The sequence below is a fragment of the Pipra filicauda genome, unplaced genomic scaffold (assembly GCF_003945595.2).
Source record: "Pipra filicauda isolate LSUMZ 115617 unplaced genomic scaffold, ASM394559v2 scaffold165_size2600900_pilon, whole genome shotgun sequence".
Lineage (NCBI taxonomy): Eukaryota > Metazoa > Chordata > Aves > Passeriformes > Pipridae > Pipra > Pipra filicauda.
In genome coordinates this window covers 570,305-586,507 of record NW_024104162.1, presented here as the reverse complement: position 1 = coordinate 586,507, position 16,203 = coordinate 570,305, and the positions used below count along the sequence as shown (strand labels likewise).

The 16,203-nt window shown below is 35.9% G+C and overlaps 1 protein-coding gene across 1 annotated transcript in view; it reads left to right on the top strand.

Moving 5' to 3' along the window:
- DENND6A (DENN domain containing 6A) overlaps nt 1-16,203 on the top strand; it is a 22,926-nt gene extending 6,723 nt beyond the window's left edge. The window contains exons 5-20 of the mRNA XM_027728538.2: nt 885-965; nt 1,343-1,448; nt 2,568-2,647; nt 4,090-4,152; nt 4,803-4,858; nt 5,202-5,324; nt 5,499-5,594; nt 7,656-7,750; nt 9,491-9,556; nt 9,647-9,711; nt 10,343-10,432; nt 11,658-11,711; nt 11,796-11,905; nt 12,200-12,302; nt 13,782-13,856; nt 14,330-16,203. Of these exons, the coding sequence (XP_027584339.2) occupies nt 885-965; nt 1,343-1,448; nt 2,568-2,647; nt 4,090-4,152; nt 4,803-4,858; nt 5,202-5,324; nt 5,499-5,594; nt 7,656-7,750; nt 9,491-9,556; nt 9,647-9,711; nt 10,343-10,432; nt 11,658-11,711; nt 11,796-11,905; nt 12,200-12,302; nt 13,782-13,856; nt 14,330-14,461 (1,395 nt within the window). The 3' untranslated portion in view covers nt 14,462-16,203. The remainder of the gene's footprint in view (nt 1-884; nt 966-1,342; nt 1,449-2,567; nt 2,648-4,089; nt 4,153-4,802; nt 4,859-5,201; nt 5,325-5,498; nt 5,595-7,655; nt 7,751-9,490; nt 9,557-9,646; nt 9,712-10,342; nt 10,433-11,657; nt 11,712-11,795; nt 11,906-12,199; nt 12,303-13,781; nt 13,857-14,329) is intronic.

Sequence of the window (16,203 nt, the reverse complement as noted above, 5' to 3'; positions counted from 1 at the left end):
GTCCTGAAAGTCAAAGCTCAGCAAATATTTGCTGTAGGATATTAGTATAATAATAAGTTTCACTAGTTCTTTAAGTTTTATTACTATGAATTTTGGACTGCAAGGAGAGTTAAATTGAAGACCAGACTTATTTCATTATTGATTAGAAACCTGTAGATCAAACTGTAAAAACCATTACTGTTGTGGAAATCTGAAGTGCTTTGTAACTTAATTTAAAAAAAAATCCAACAAACTTGAGCTATCTCTCTGTTTCCACACTTAATTTTTGGAAGGTTGGAGCAGTTACCTAAAAGAGATAGTGGCCAAAAAGTTGTTCTCCTCATATTCATAAGGAATATTGAGGCCTTTAGCTATGCTAGTGGGAGTCTGATTCTCAAACTCATCTGTTTATGAGTCAAATACTCTAATTCCTGTTTGTAGGGAGGATGAAGCTGGTGGTTTTTCTTTGAAGTGTGAATGTGCTTCCTTGATACTTCAAGAATCTTTAATAAAACTAATACATTGAAAGACTAGGTTATATCTTTTCAAGTCGGGGCTTTAAGGTTTTTAACTGCTAAAGTCTTTTTAGTGCTGCTTTGAAGAATTGTAAATGTTGATTTATTCCTCAGGAAGTTATTTCTATTTTTGTTTCATGGTGTGTCAGGAGAATGTAGATATAAAAATAGTAAAACCAGAAAGCACAGCTGTTTTCACACACTGGTGTTTTCTCTTTGAAGTAATTACCAAAAAAAATAATGCCAATAAACAGAGTAAGCGTTCTAGTTTATTGTATCTAATCAGCTTTGGAGCTTGCAGGGAAATATGCTTTTGAACTGTATATTGAATGCTTCAGAAAGGAGGAGAGTATCAGGTGGTTGTATTGTATTCTTTCCTTTCTTTTGCAGAAGGATTCAGCATATTACTATGGCTATGTGTATTTCAGACAAGTTCGTGACAAGTCATTAAAAAGGGGCTATTTCCAGAAGGTAATTCCAATTCTTTTAGGAAAACATTTATTTGGAAATTAATTATTTTTCAGTGATCTCAGAGGAACAGGAAAGGTATCTTGCTTTCTAAGTTAATTGTTGGTTTATAGTAAATTGGTCTAATTTCACAACAGCTATGCTATGTTCCAGCTCCACTGTCAGAACAGATGGTTTTCTCTGTGTGTTTAAAAACAAAAAGTTGGTAACTGTAGGGAGTTGTTTGTTTACAGTTGCCCATAGTCAAAATTGTGGTTGGCTTGCATGTGTGGGAAAAGTCACACTTGACGTCCTCTGAGGGTAACCAGCAAAGCTGCCGTAGAACTGAGGGAAAACATTAACTTGAAATCCTGTTTTTGTTTTGTTCCTCTTTATTCCAGTCTCTGGTCCTCATCAGCAAGCTGCCTTATGTCCACCTCTTCCGCACCATGCTTAAGCAAATAGCACCAGAGTATTTTGAAAAAAGTGAAGCTTTCCTGGAAGCAGGTAGTGGTCCTGTGATGTTGTTCTAGAGGAGCTCTTACACTGTCACATACTTTTTCTGGAGAAATAACAAACAACACTATCATGTTCTAGTTTGTGGCTTTGTCTTCTTGCAGGGTAGAGGATTGAAATTTTAACAAACTTCCTTGATTTCTAGATCACTGAACAGAGCTAATCTAATTTTGCATCCTCTGTGGGAGAACTGAAGGTCCCTCCTAAAACACCTCTAGGGTTGTGTGTGTATCAAGACCAGCTGTTGAGCACAAGTAGCTGATGCCAATCCTCAGTTTGTTCTTCTCACAAACTGAGTCCTTTTGGGCAGTCTGACAACTTTTGCTAAACAACTGTACAAATGTCATCTTACTTGAGGCTTTTTTTTGTGCGTGTGATTTGTTTGTTTTGTTTTTTGACCAAATGGAAAAAGCAACAGAGCAGCACTGATAGCAGGTGCCTCAGCCTTACTGCAGAGCTGTAAGAGCCAGAGAGGGCCAAATGGAAAAGTTATTTGCTCTTTGCCTGGGAGTGCTGTGTTCTTTGTACAATGTTCATGTCTTTGTGCTTTCACTGGGCAGCAATTTGTGGAAACCATGAAGGAATTGTATTCTTTTAATCTTCTATTTTCTTGACAGGTTATATTATGAGCAAAATAAGCTCTGCAGAAAACTAGATTTAGGAGTAATATTCAGAATGGTTTGCAAGTTAATGCTGAAAAACTCTCTATCCAAGTTGTAAACTAGCTTCTCCCTTAGCTGCTCGTGTTCATCTATTCTGCAATAGCTAATGTACATAAATGGGTGTGTTCTTTTTTAAGTTTCCCAATATGTACTTTCACGGTTTCTCATGTAACATTTCTTCAATGAATTGTAAGCCTCATGGCTACAAAAAAATGAAAGACCAGAGGATACTGTTTTCTTGAAATGACAAACTTTGTAGTTCTAATGGAATAATACATAAAGAATGTCTCAAAGGCTGTAGAACTTGTTTAGTGTGATCAAGAGACAAGTAGAACTGATGTGGACTATTAGCACTAATTTAAAATTGCAGTGTGCACAAAGGTGACTTTGTGATCATGGGTTATACATGATATAAACTGTTATAAATGATACTTGTTTTTCCTTTCAGTTTGTAGCGATGTTGATCGTTGGCCACCACCAGTTCCAGGGAAAGTTCTGCAGTTGCCTATTATGGGTGTTATAATGAAGGTAAGTACTCCTGCAATTTGTGCTTCTCTGAGGGTGTTTTCCCCACCTTTTACTGTCCAGGTCCTATTGTACTGTGCCTTGCTTTCAGTGTCTCAAGCTTCCAAACAGGAATAGATGTTTACTGCACTCAGAGTGAAGGTCTGGGAGATCTTGATTAGGTGCTTTGACTGGGGAGAGGAGGGGAGGATCTTTTATCATGCTTAGGTTAATATTTAATTTCTGTAGATATTAAAAAGCAGTATTTCAATACAACTACTAGTTGTAGTGTCTATATTATCCCACTGGAATTTGCATTCTAGGAAACTTTAGTGCTAATTATATTTGTCAAATCAACCATAAAGTAACACTTGAAAATACTGAGAATTAAATTCCAGTCAAGCAAATAAAATATATTGATGAAAATCATTCTTCTTCTTGAAGGTTCACAAGTAAAAATCTTTTTTGGCCCACACACCAGCAATTAATTTCTTGTGCTGTTGATAATTTTCAATGAAAGTGAAATATGTCTGAAGAAAGCTATTAAAGGAGTTGTATCTAGTGCAGAGGGAAGAATGGTAGTGTTTAAATGGTGGCTAAGGACTAGGCCTCTGGGAGCCATAGTGTCTTCATATGAAATGCAGTTAAATGGATTTGATGGAACTGGAGTTTGCAACCAGAAGCACGTTGTGAGCAGATACTCTCAAGTTTACAGCAAGATGTGTGTGCATCACTGGGGAGAGGAAGGAGAAGTTTCTGAGGCTGTTCTGAAAACACAGGTTTAATAAAGCAGTGTTCTTGGGTGCTGGATGATGATGAGTGTCAGATATGTCTTGTTTGGGTATTGCCTGCATTTATGTCATCAGTAAATCTTACCCATGAGAGCTGACATTGCATTCCTAAACTGAATAAAGTCATAATTACTGTCCAGTGATACGTCCCTGTTTTATTATGCTGCTTGGACAGTTTTAATTGTTCTGTATAAATTACATCCATATGTGCACTTCAGCTTCCAGTATGATGAAATCTGTAGTTCTTGAGACTTACAGATGCAAACTAAAGTCAGAAAAATATACTTATGTTCAGACTATTTGGATTCTGCCTCACTTCCAACAAGATGCCTGATGTTTTAGAAGATTTTTCTCTAAAAATAATTCTGTGCCATCTTAAAACCTCATGACCTTAGTTCAGACCATTCTTTTCAACATTTAAAAGTATTTTTATTGAAATTACAGTAATAGTTGTGACTAATGTTACCAAGAGTTTTTTCTTAACTGGAGTGTTATTTGCATATTCTGTTACTCAGTTTTCAATTGGAAATTCTGTAGGTGGAAGTTCTGTGGAGTAAATAAGCATCATACTGTAGTATATCCTCTTTAAATGTTACAACTTGTCTCTAAGTCAGCATTTGAAGTGTCTGCTGAATCTGATACAAGGGAAAATAAATCTTTCTTTTTCTTTCCAAGTTGCGGATCCCAACATATCGTGACAAGCCCGGAACAACACCGATAGTACAGAATATGCATCAGGTAGAGATTAGATACTGATATTGTACATAACCTCAGACAAAGCAAAAGATCTGCTTTCATTCTTTTACTTTAAACTTGCTCACAGAGATTGGTAGCAAGTCATCATATATTTGATAATATTGAAATCCACAATCTTTGAAACTTTGAATGGAGGAGTCAAGAGTTGGATTCTTCATAGAAACAATATTGTAAGCCAGTTACCCCAAGTAGGGAAGGATGTCCAGGTCCTGGAAGAGGGTAGTTGGCTGATAAAATTACTGATTTGATCATCCTTTTAATGTTTGGGGGGAGGGTTGAGGATGATAACAGAATTAAGAGTCTTTAGTCATAGAAGATGGTTATAAAACAAGTCCATCTGTGCCTTCATGTGCTGTGTAACTGGTGTTTGAAACAGCTTCAATATTTTATATCTTTTCTGGACTGAAAGTTACATGCCTATAAGTGGGTTTTTGTGTGTCTTAGGCAAAATCCTGCTTTTAGCACACAAATAGTTACTTGTGGAGATAACATAGTATATACTGACTGCAATAGAGTAGTGTAAATAATCAGGATATATACCATGTGCTGTCTGTAAGCATTTAAGGGAAACCATTTCATTTAATACCTAGGTATTCTGATGACTAAAAAACAAGCATTGCGATGTCTTTTAGGCAGATGCTCAGATCTCCATGGCTTTGCCGACTGTTCATGAAGTGGATCTTTTCAGGTAGGAGCTTGAACTGATTGATTCCTAGCTGTGAATTCCCACAAGTCAAAGTTTTTTGATGGTACTTTGACACATGTCTCACGGTTTGCAAACCAACATTTGTCAGTATTGGTTTTAATATTCTTTTTCTGTAAAGTTAGATAAAACACAGTTTGGACAGTATGCAGGCTGAAACTGCAGTAAATAAGCAAGTTCATTAAATGTTCCATTTTACAGAAGTATTTTATGTTTTTTAAATTACTATTAAGTACTACTGCAAACTTCATTTTTATTCAGTTCTTAACTGGAAGAAATAGGTCTTTTATTATGTCAAGTGAATTAAAACACCTCCGTCTGGTTTTAGGTGTTTCTGCCCGGTGTTCTTTCACATTCAGATGCTCTGGGAGCTGGTGCTGCTGGGAGAACCACTTGTTGTGATGGCACCATCACCATCAGAATCTTCAGAAACTGTGTTGGCCCTTGTTAGGTAAATTCAGTGGAGCTTCCAACTAATGACTAAGTGAGTCATGTAAGATTCCAGCCGAGTGGACCTTCATTTGATCAGTGTAATAAAGCATTGCCAATTTGAGATTTGCTTTTGTCTTTCATGAAATTTTGCACTGAATACATACAGACAGCTTATCCTCTTTCTGCCTTGCAGCTGCATTTCCCCACTGAAGTACTGCAGTGATTTCAGGCCATACTTCACCATACACGACAGTGAATTCAAAGAGTACACGACTCGCACACAGGCTCCGTAAGTGAATCAAAGTCTGTTGTGAAGATGTTGCTCAAAGCCACTTGTAACCATAAATTTGTGTTCAAATACTACTTAACTATTCTTAACTTCTGTCATTATGTTTAGACTCCCTTTCTTAATAAGATTTATCTTGCAGAGTGCAGTTATTACCTGATTTAAGTTTTGACTCCAGTTAGATAGGACAAAGAAGTTATGAAACAATACCATAATTAAACTGCTCTTGAGCTTCATGAGATATTTGTCTACAGAATAAGTAAAACTGCAAATATGAAAACAATAAAAGTTTTTGCTTTTCTGCAAGAGTTTTTCTGTATAACACCAGCTCCAGACTATCTCTTTGGGAGATCTGGGTAATAGTTTTCATCTTTAATCAACTGCTAATCAAAGTGACTAATTCAACATCCATATGGCTGCTTTGTAGAGTTAATTCAGTGGTGTCCTAGTTGAGACAACTTAAAAATTAAATATCTCTTCACTGAATTTGTTAGAATAATACTGTAAATAATTCAGATATTAAGATTATTTTTAAGAGCGTGAATGTCCAAAACCACTGATGTTTAAAACTGCTTTAAGAACACATTTTCCTCTTTATTTTTTTTAAATTCTGCTCTTGTTGTGAGAGCGTACACCTCCAATATTTCTTATTATATGTTATTTAAACGTAGCTTGATTAGATTCACTGATCTTTTTGTAAATAAATTTCTTCTAATGTCAGAACAGGCAGAGGTTGTTGGTTTGGATTTTTTGTTTTGTTTTTCTTACTGTATTTTTCCTCTAAACGGATGTATTGCCAGAGATAGAGCAGTGGAAAAACACATAAACACAGGCAATATGTTTCAGATGGTGTTCCATGGGAATGGTTATGCAGTATGTAATTTAGTTTCTAAAAATAATTCCAAGAAGAATTTGGTTAAACTTCAGTAACCTATGTTTCAAAATTGCATCCTCTCCTCTGTAGCAAAATAGAAAGGTTGGTCAGTCTGTATGTTAGTATTTGAAACAGAGCTGGAATTGCTCTGGCTTTCTTATGGAAAACAAAAATTTGGAAAGGTAGGAAATAGGGTTTTTAAGCAGTGGCTCTAAGAAGGGGAAGAATCCAGATGATGTAGATTCTGTGTATTTTATTACCTTTAGTGAGAGGTGAGCACGGGTCTGTTTTTCGTCTCGATGTTTTGATTTATTGTGTCTTTTCAGAAATTACTTTAGTGGTTTACAATCAGAATTGGTTCTGGTAAATATGACAAATTAAGGCTCCTAAAAGTGACCCAAGTAGCTTACCACTATTTTATTACCAGTAGTACTGAAAAAAGATTCCTTATGATTTGCTACTAGTTTATGTTGGCCTAGAGAGTTATTATTTTAGTGGGTGTGTAAATGAAGGCCTTACTTCAACTCCTGATCTTTCAGCTTCCAGTTAGTAAAAGAACGTCTATTTGTGTGCATTGGTCCAAACTAATTCTGTGTGAAAGTTCCATTTTGGTTCCCACAAAATAGGCATGAGAACATTTAATATTTCAGTTGGGCTAGACTTGATCCCTTAGTAGGGAGAAAGGAATGCCTATTTTTTGGGTTCTTTTATTCCTCATTTTTTTAGTGTTGATTCTTGTGACATGGCAATGAGAAGAACAGAAGATAAAACATCGTAAATTGATTTTTCAGACTAAAACAAAAGAATGTGTGAAATCTTTATATGGACACTGATCTTTATTGTTTTGGAAGAGAGATTGTAAATCACCTATGATGACCCGAGAAAATAATGAACATTTGCAAGTCAAAATGAATTTAAATACATCAAACAAGTTTAAGGGGATTATAGAGACAGCAAAAAACCAAAGTCAATTCAAATGAGTGGGGAAAACTATGAGTGGGGATTAAAATGTTTTGAGCTGAACATACTTGGACAAAAGGACTCAAAAGAAGTGATTTTTCTGGGCAAGGTGGAGTCAGTGACAAGCAAGAAAAGAAACTGATACAATTTGATGCTTCTGTTGACCTTTTGTATTCATTAAGACAGAAGCTCTTGCTGTCATATTTTAAACACTGTCCTTACTTTTCTAGGCCCTCTGTCATTCTAGGGGTGACAAATCCCTTTTTTGCTAAAACACTTCAGCACTGGCCTCACATTATCCGAATTGGAGATATTAAACTTCCAGGTAAAGTATAAATATCTTCTACAATCCTGTGCAATTAGGATCTAACTGTGGGCTTATTTATTTACAAACATGTAAATTAGTCCCATTAATTTAGCTTAATCCTAACTAAATTGTCATAGGTGTAAATCTGTCAAGTGAAATTAGACTCTTGAGTGCTCTATGTCTTGTCTTGTCAAATCTCATATATTAAATGCAAAAGGTGGTGATAGTCATTAGTAATAATGTTCTACCTTTCACACAGTCCTGATTTTGTCTCTCTGCCAATAAGGTATTAAAATGAGAGACATATTACTGATGTTAATTTTAGTATGAGTAGAATGTAAGCACAGAATGTAAGACCCATGTGAAAACTAAGTTCGAATGTTACCGTAACATAAAAAGTTGTTTGTTGACAGTGTTTCGATAATATATTTCTAATTTGGCAGCATTCCAGTAATTATTAATTGTTCAAGTTGAATGATTTCCTTACATGATTGAGTAGAATTTTCATGTACTCTTTGGATAACATGTCAGTCGCCAGCCTGTAGTAAAATACCACACTATTCTATTTATTGTATGAAATTCCTGGGAGTATCTGTTTGATGTGACAGCTTCACTCTTCTGTTCTGACAGTGGCAATGCATAAATATGCAGTTAAGATAAAACATCATAAAATTAATTTTTGTTAAATAACTTAAGTTTGATTTCTGAATACAACAAATTAATTAAGAATTATGTGCTGTGTTCAATATAATTAGGCAAAGTTTTGCTTTACTTTAAAATATCATGCCTGTCCACGGTGAGAATACCTGTAGGGGCTTCTCAGGGGTCTCGGGAGGAGTTACTTAGCTGCTGTGTAGTTCAAGTTTGGAAAATAGAATCTTAATTAAAAAATTAAACTCTGCAAAGCCATATACAGAGATTGCCTTCAAATTTGATATACAGTTTCAAGTATGAAATTCTAAAGTTTTGGTGCAGCTATGGGAAATGCTTAATCAGAAACTTGTAGAGATGTGTCTGTCTGATCTGACTTTAAAAATTTATATTCTATTTCTTTAGGGACAAAGAGAGGGTTTCTGATTATTTTTTGTTCTTCTTTTTTCCTTTTCTCCCCACTCTGCAGTTTCAATAGCAATTTATACTGTTATCTCCTCTGAAGTCGAGCATCCAAATAGATTTAAGAGAAGGTTCTGCTGAGGCTGCAGGACTGTTAACAGGGTTTAGGGTCTTCTGGCTGGAGAAGGATAAATTGGAAAAACACAACAAAAGCCTTTACTTTGGCCCACAGTAAAGGAGACATAAACTGATTTAATTTCTTATGTACAATTTTTATTTTGATCAAGGTGCAAAAGGTTTGTTCCCAAAAGCATTTGCGTTAAGGGGAACAAAGGAAGATGGAATAAAAATATGAAATTAATGAAATAATAATTCACTACTGTATATCAGTAAGTTTATTTGGCTACTGGGTTTAGAAAGTCGTGCTTTTGGGTTTTTTTTTGTTTAGTTGTTTTTTGGGTGGGTTTTTTTGTTGTTATTTTCCACAAGGAAAAGTCTATGTGCTCCTGTTCATGTGTTTGCCAGACATTTCTGGATATATACTTGGATTCTTGTCAATGTTTCTAATGTTTCTTACAATATTAGATTGTCTTCTAAGTGAAAGTACCCATTTCTAAAAGTCAGTGCCATGTATAGCACATCAGCTGTAGTATCTAGTAATAGAGATGGAGATTTCAAGCAAGGTGTCTTTATATGTTTTGGCAGGTGAAGTTCCAAAGCAGGTGAAAGTGAAAAAACTGAAGAACCTAAAAACTTTGGACTCCAAACCTGGTAATAACTTCAGAGTTAAATTACCAGTATTTTAATTTTAAAAAACATACCCCGTTTCTCCTTTGGCTATAGGCTGCTTTTTTTCCTCAGGTGTTTATACCTCCTACAAGCCATACTTGAACAAAGACGAAGAAATCGTTAAACAGTTGCAAAAGGTAATACTGTAAATGTCTTCTTAACGGTGACTGGGTTGTGTATTTTGTGTACTGTTGTACAGTGTTTTCATTTAAGGAAGCACTTTGTGTAACTGAAATGAACCTGGATTCCGGTTCCTTTGCCCCAGTTTGTAGCAGTATAGCTGGATATACACCCTCATTGTAGAAGGGCTGCTGCCTTGTTAGCAGCTTCCATAACAATATGTTAGGACTCAAAAAGTTAGCTTAATAATTTAGAGGATTGAAGGGATTATCAGTTCATCTGCTTTGGGTTTTCCACCCTCTGCCAGCCCCCTCCACCTCTCATCTCTTTGGTCGAGAAATCTCATGCATGAGGTGTGTAAGAATCAGAGTTTCCAAGTTTTAACTGCTTTGCAAATACTTGTTTATAGAAACTTTTCTTTCCTTGGATTTCTTTACATGAAAATAAAAAATCAACAATTGAAAAGATGAGTACAAAAGGACTTGAAGCTATTAATTTCCTTTCCTGGTTCAGGGTGGGAGGTGCCGGGTGTGGGATTATAGAAAATGAATACAGAAACGCTGGAGTAAGTATTGATAAAAAAGAAACCCACCACAACTACCTACATGTTTTGGAGTAACAGACTGTGATTTTTCTTTTTTTTTTAAGGGAGTACAACAGAAACGTCCAACAGAAGCACAGAGTGTGATTCTTCGGCGCTATTTTTTGGAATTGACAGAAAGTTTCATTATTCCATTAGTGAGTTCTTAGACTAATGTGGTTTTAACATAGGTAATATAGAATAGCTTTTTTGATGTTACCCTGACTAAGTCCAGTAACTATCCAGTAACTAGCAGTGTATCCCTGGGGTCAGCACTGGGTCCAGTACTGCTCAACATCCTTCATTAGTGAGCTGGACAGTGGGGCACTGTGTACCCTCAGAACATGTTTTGTGAATGACCTGAGTGTTTCATCATTTTACAGCAGGCATGATCAGGTCCAGTTTCTGTTTGGAAGAACTGGAATATCTCTAGAGACTTGTTTGTCCTTGGGTGTTCAAGATTAGAGGAGCTTTTCTTTAAAATTCATCTTTCTCTCCTGTTCTTTTGAGACCAAATGGACACATAGTGTGAATCTAAAACCTTTCCCTGGCTTCCTCCCTGCACCTTGTCACTTCAAGCAAGGAACCTAAAGCACGTTCTGTCATAAGTCTTAGTTTACAGGGTGAGATCACCCTTCACATTCTCTGCAACAGGAAAAGCATGTGGGGAGCTGTCCTTTGTTTCTTCAAAAGATAGAACTAGACTTGTCATAATGTTATCGAAACTAATTATGTTCACAGATCAAAATGTATGGCCAAGTGCTTACAAACACTTGGAAATGTGTATCAGTTTGTGCAGATCTGCCTGTGTGAGCTGGTGAGGCAGAGCTGCCTCCTGTTGTTACACCTGATGCTTCAGCAGTGGCCCCTCTCCCTGTGGGTTGGACACGTTGGGGCTCTGGCCATGCCTGTGCCAAGCCTTGCTACAGCAGAGATGCCCACAGCATCTGTGGGTTAGTTCTAGAGCTAATGCTTGTGTGAGAGACCCTGAAAATCATTTCCAAACACTTGATACAAACTGGGATTACACTTTGGAATAACCCATGATATGAAGGTACCTAGGGACTGTCACCAAAGAAAAGAGAGATTGTTTACTTGTGGCTGAAGTTCAGGATATAGATATTCCACGTACATGTTTGCTTCCTGTCCTCCTTTGCCCCATGTCCTTCTTGAACCTTGCTGACATAAAGTTGGAGTTGGGAAATGCAATCAGTATTAGATAAGTTCCTCTTGTCTTCTTATGTGGTGAATATGCACAACCCCACCCTGTACCAATACTCAGCAGAGAAAATGCTGTGGTCACAAGCAATGAGTAAACACACACGTGGTCTGTGTATCTTTAATACTGGTTATGCAAACAACCTTTCCTTTTCCTTTCCCCAGGAACGTTATGTGGCAAGCCTAATGCCTCTGCAGAAATGCATATCACCATGGAAGGTAAGGAAATATCATTTGAATGAGCTGGAAATTGGTGATTAGAGAAAAGTTATGGTATGCTAATTATTTTTTTCCTTTCCATAGAGTCCACCACAGCTGAGGCAATTTAGCCAAGAAGACTTCATGAAGACACTGGAAAAAGCAGGACCACAGCTCACCTCAGGTTTAAAAGGAGACTGGATAGGACTTTACAGGTCATTTCTTTCAGCAGCATAAAAAATTATATAAATGAAAATAGATCAGTAATATGAAGGCTCTTTTCCTGAGCAAACTTATGATTAGTATTGATTTTAATAAGACTTTCTTTTAGAATGTATGCTTTAATAGGAATTGATAGTGCTTAATATACTTTACTCACTTAAATGTGTTTCTCTGTAACCTGTTAATGGTTTCCTAAATATAATTACTTCAAATTTGATGATGTCAAAAACAGTGTTACCAATTTGTACTTAAAATCTAAATTGTATTTTGCTTTGGTGTTTTACCAGGCATTTTTTGAAATCACCAAACTTCGATGGTTGGTTTAGGAGCCGGCAGAAAGAAATGACACAGAAGTTGGAGGCCCTTCATTTAGAAGCACTCTGTAATGAGGTTAGAAAAATGTGTGCTTATGATTATGTTTATCATCTTTTAATAAAAATATATTCTCTCACAAGTCAGTTTTACTCGTGTTTTCATAGGTTGAACATGAAAATGTTGACAGTTTAGTCTAGCAGAACATGATCTTATTCACCAAGGACAAGGTAGAACTAACATAGCAAGAGAGAACAATACAAAATACAGTTCACTTGTTACAACAACTGTCATCATTTGTAAAAACATATCTTTAGTACTTTTTTGTTTTGTTATGTATTTTAAAATTGCATACACACACCCCCCAAAAAAATAAAAAGCTTTTTCCTCTTATTTGATAATATTATTTCATTCAGCTTCTGTCTTTGGCATCTCACTTGACACTTTCAGTTGTGATATAGTTTGTAGCTTTGAAGGTATAAAACCAGTGAATACCACAGAAAGTTGGTGACTAATTAGATATGGTTAGTAAATAAGCCTAAAACTGATCCATAGTAATTGGAAGCTGACAAGTGAAATCTTTTTGTTGATTTATAACAAAATGCCAAACAAATGTTCCTATGTTGTAAGATCCATTCTTTAATGAAGAGGCTGAAGTGGGTATCAGTATAATTTGAGTTGGAACAGCTGCTAAAGAAATTAATTGCAAGAGGAGAAGACATTGTACAGCTAGAGAGGGAATAGAAAGAACAAAAAAAAAGTAAGGCTATGCCACAGCTTGTAAACAAACAAAAAAATTGCTCTGATTATTTTTGAAAAGCCATTTGTTTTTATCCCTTGCCCTGTCAACTCCCAAACAGTACCTTGTAGCAAACCCAAACAGATTGTTCAAAATTGAGCAGCCCAAATAATTTGCAGGGCAATAGCTAGGTCAATTATATAACTTAGATTCTATCCAATTATACTTGACATTAACTTAACCAAAGAAAAGGAAATGTGTCACAAATTTATTACTGATTCTGCTCCTCATTGCTTTTTCTTTTGATCCAAGTGTTAACATCTTTCCTCTACATGAGCAAATATCTTTGTTAGGTGAATAGTAAAGGGATAAGGGAACAGAACTTCCGTAAGAAAACTCACTTGATTGTAGATTGTATCTTACTAGTTATTGGCTGTGATCTCCTTTAATGCCCTCCTTACACTACTTTTAATATTTCCTTGTGCTGGCAGATCTGATTTGGTAATCATTCACTGCTATTTTACATTGTAGGTGCTCTTTTTCAAACTAAGCCTGTTGGGCAAGATTTTTTTTTTTCCTTTAATTTATTTGTATTGTGTTCATGTGCAAGTTTGTTCTGAGGCCAAGTACTGGGCAAACATGCAAATAAAGCAGATTTTGTGAGTCACAGTAAAGACAGGACATGAGTAAAATGAGTTTAGCAAATGGCATGGGAATAAGAAAGAGACTTATTCTGAACAGTAGGTGTAAATTAATGTTACTTTTGAAATTACATATGTTGCCATAAATATTTCAATGCTTAATTTTTCTTATTTTAGAACTTGGTTTTTTGGAGTCAGAAGCACACTGAAGTAGAAACAGTGGATCTTGTCTTGAAGTTAAAAAATAAACTGGTAAGTAACTGAATTGAACATGACTTAAATACCTAGAAGTATTATGTAGTTGTTTTTGCAAGGACTTAAATGAAAATATTCATCATGATCTAGGTAGCTTAAGGAATCAGACATTCAGGTTTTTAAAAGAAAAACAGTTAATTTGAGCCATGCCTGAAAAGTTAGTTGGCTCCCCGACATCATCCGGCCATGTTGGAAGCAATGTATTGCTGGTAATTAAAACTCATGGGAACTCTGTGACTGATCTGAATCCTCAGGGAGGAAGAAGTCCAAAAAAACAAAAAAAAATTTGTTTTTTTTCTTGAAAGCCAAAATCAGTGTTGCTCATGCTGTCGTGTGGTTGTTGAGGAAACCTGCTGTTGTCCAAAGCAAATGAGGAATCCATTTGCCAGATTTTCTAATATATCACTTTGATGTGTCGTAAGATGAAGTTGCACTTACAGTAGAAATCATGTTTTCTGGTACCTTTGCAGTTGCAGGCTAACAGAGAACATCTTCCTGTGAAAACCGACACCCTGAAGAAGCTGCAGACACACATCAATGACATCATATTAGCACTTCCAGATGACTTGCAGGACATCTTGCTCAAAACTGGCACAACATGATTTCTGCTGGGCTTTTTTGGTGCAGAAAACCAAAAGGCAAGTAGTCTCACAGAAGACAGTGGCTTACCAGGTTTGGACCACAGCTGTAAGCAGTACATTAACACTACAATGGACTATACTAATAGTATAGCCCATTTTACTATTTTCACTGTTTTTTCCACTTAAATACCAATGCAACTAAAGGGATTCCTGTGTCTAATAATGTTTGAAATAAGTGCTCTTAAAGAATAATCTGTGGACATATGAGGCTGTACCACAGTATAGGACCACAGTGCAGTGCTGGCATTGCAGAATGTTTTTCCATTGGTGCTGCTATACCCAATCCTGTTAACTCAGGGGTGAGCAATATTGATCCTGTACTGTCCTGTTGATGTGCTATCTGGTTATTCTTTCTTTCTTTTTTTCTTTTAGTTTTTATCTAGCGATAACTCCAACTGACATGTGATTGGCCAGAATGCCTTATAGTTGAGGTATTTTACTGGTAAATCATTGCTTTCAAAACTCTTTCAGGAACAACTGAAATAATCAGATCGCTTCTTAACTGTTTTCCTTTCTCCTTCTTACCATCTTTCCAAAATGATATTAATTTAGCATCTTGAAAGAAGAGAAGGCAGCTGAAAAAAATTTCCTGAAGGGAAGTCTCTTCTATTTAATTTCTGTTAATTAGGGTGCTCTTACATGCCTTAAATAAAGTAATTGTGTACTAATTCACGGTTTTAAACTGCTGACATTGAGGATTTCAAGTGGATCACTCATGTAAATGTAAGCATGCAGTGTTCATCACAGGAATTCAACACAGTGGAGTTCTAATGAGAATTTTAAAATGGGTGGTTTCAGTAGAGCTGGCTGATACACAGTCTGATTGAGGGGAGATCATAGGAGTTCAGCTTATTTTATAACTTTTAACTTCATTGGTTTTGGCTTACACCAGTCGGGTGTTTGAGGAGGTGGAGGGGCTGGAGGGAGAAGATGCTGCTTCAGCTGAGAAAAGCCTCTGGACAGGTCAGACTGTGGCAAGAAGCGACTGTAGCATGAAATTATTCTCAGTATATGCATATAGCAGACATGCATAAAGAGTAATTTCCTCTTGCATATTAAGCAACAAGAATGTGATGTTTATCTTCTTGAACAAGTTTCAGTGGTATATAAGAACTCAGCTGCTCCACATGCAGTGTTGTACTTTGACCAGTTTCAAATAGAATAAACATAATATTAGAGTGTACACACAGCATATACTTTTATATGACAAATGGATCACAGTTGTAAAAAAAAAACCACTCTGCTTTTAAGTGCTTGGATAGAATTTTTAAAAACTTATGACATAATCCTGCTATAAGAATGTGCTTTTCTATAACAAATATTTCATATCATCTTTCTAAAAATGTCTTATTTAGATATCAATTGTCACAACGGTATTTTTATGAAAATAATGTATTTTAATACTGTTATGTTTTGTATACAATTAATCATGACCAAAAGTTTAATGTATCTATTATGCTACTTAAACTATACCACTTGAGCATTAATTGCTAACTTGCAAATTTTTTTTGCACACCCTGATGAATAGCATTTCTAATTCAGAAATTATTAAGTGGCCATTCATACCCTAAATTATCTTAAATATTTAACCTGGAGCACTGTGTACTTTCTTGGAACCATGTAAACTGGTAACAGCTATGGTAACTATCACATGACTGCAAATACGTATTTTTTTAAAGGAAAATAAAAGAGTTTGATTTTTA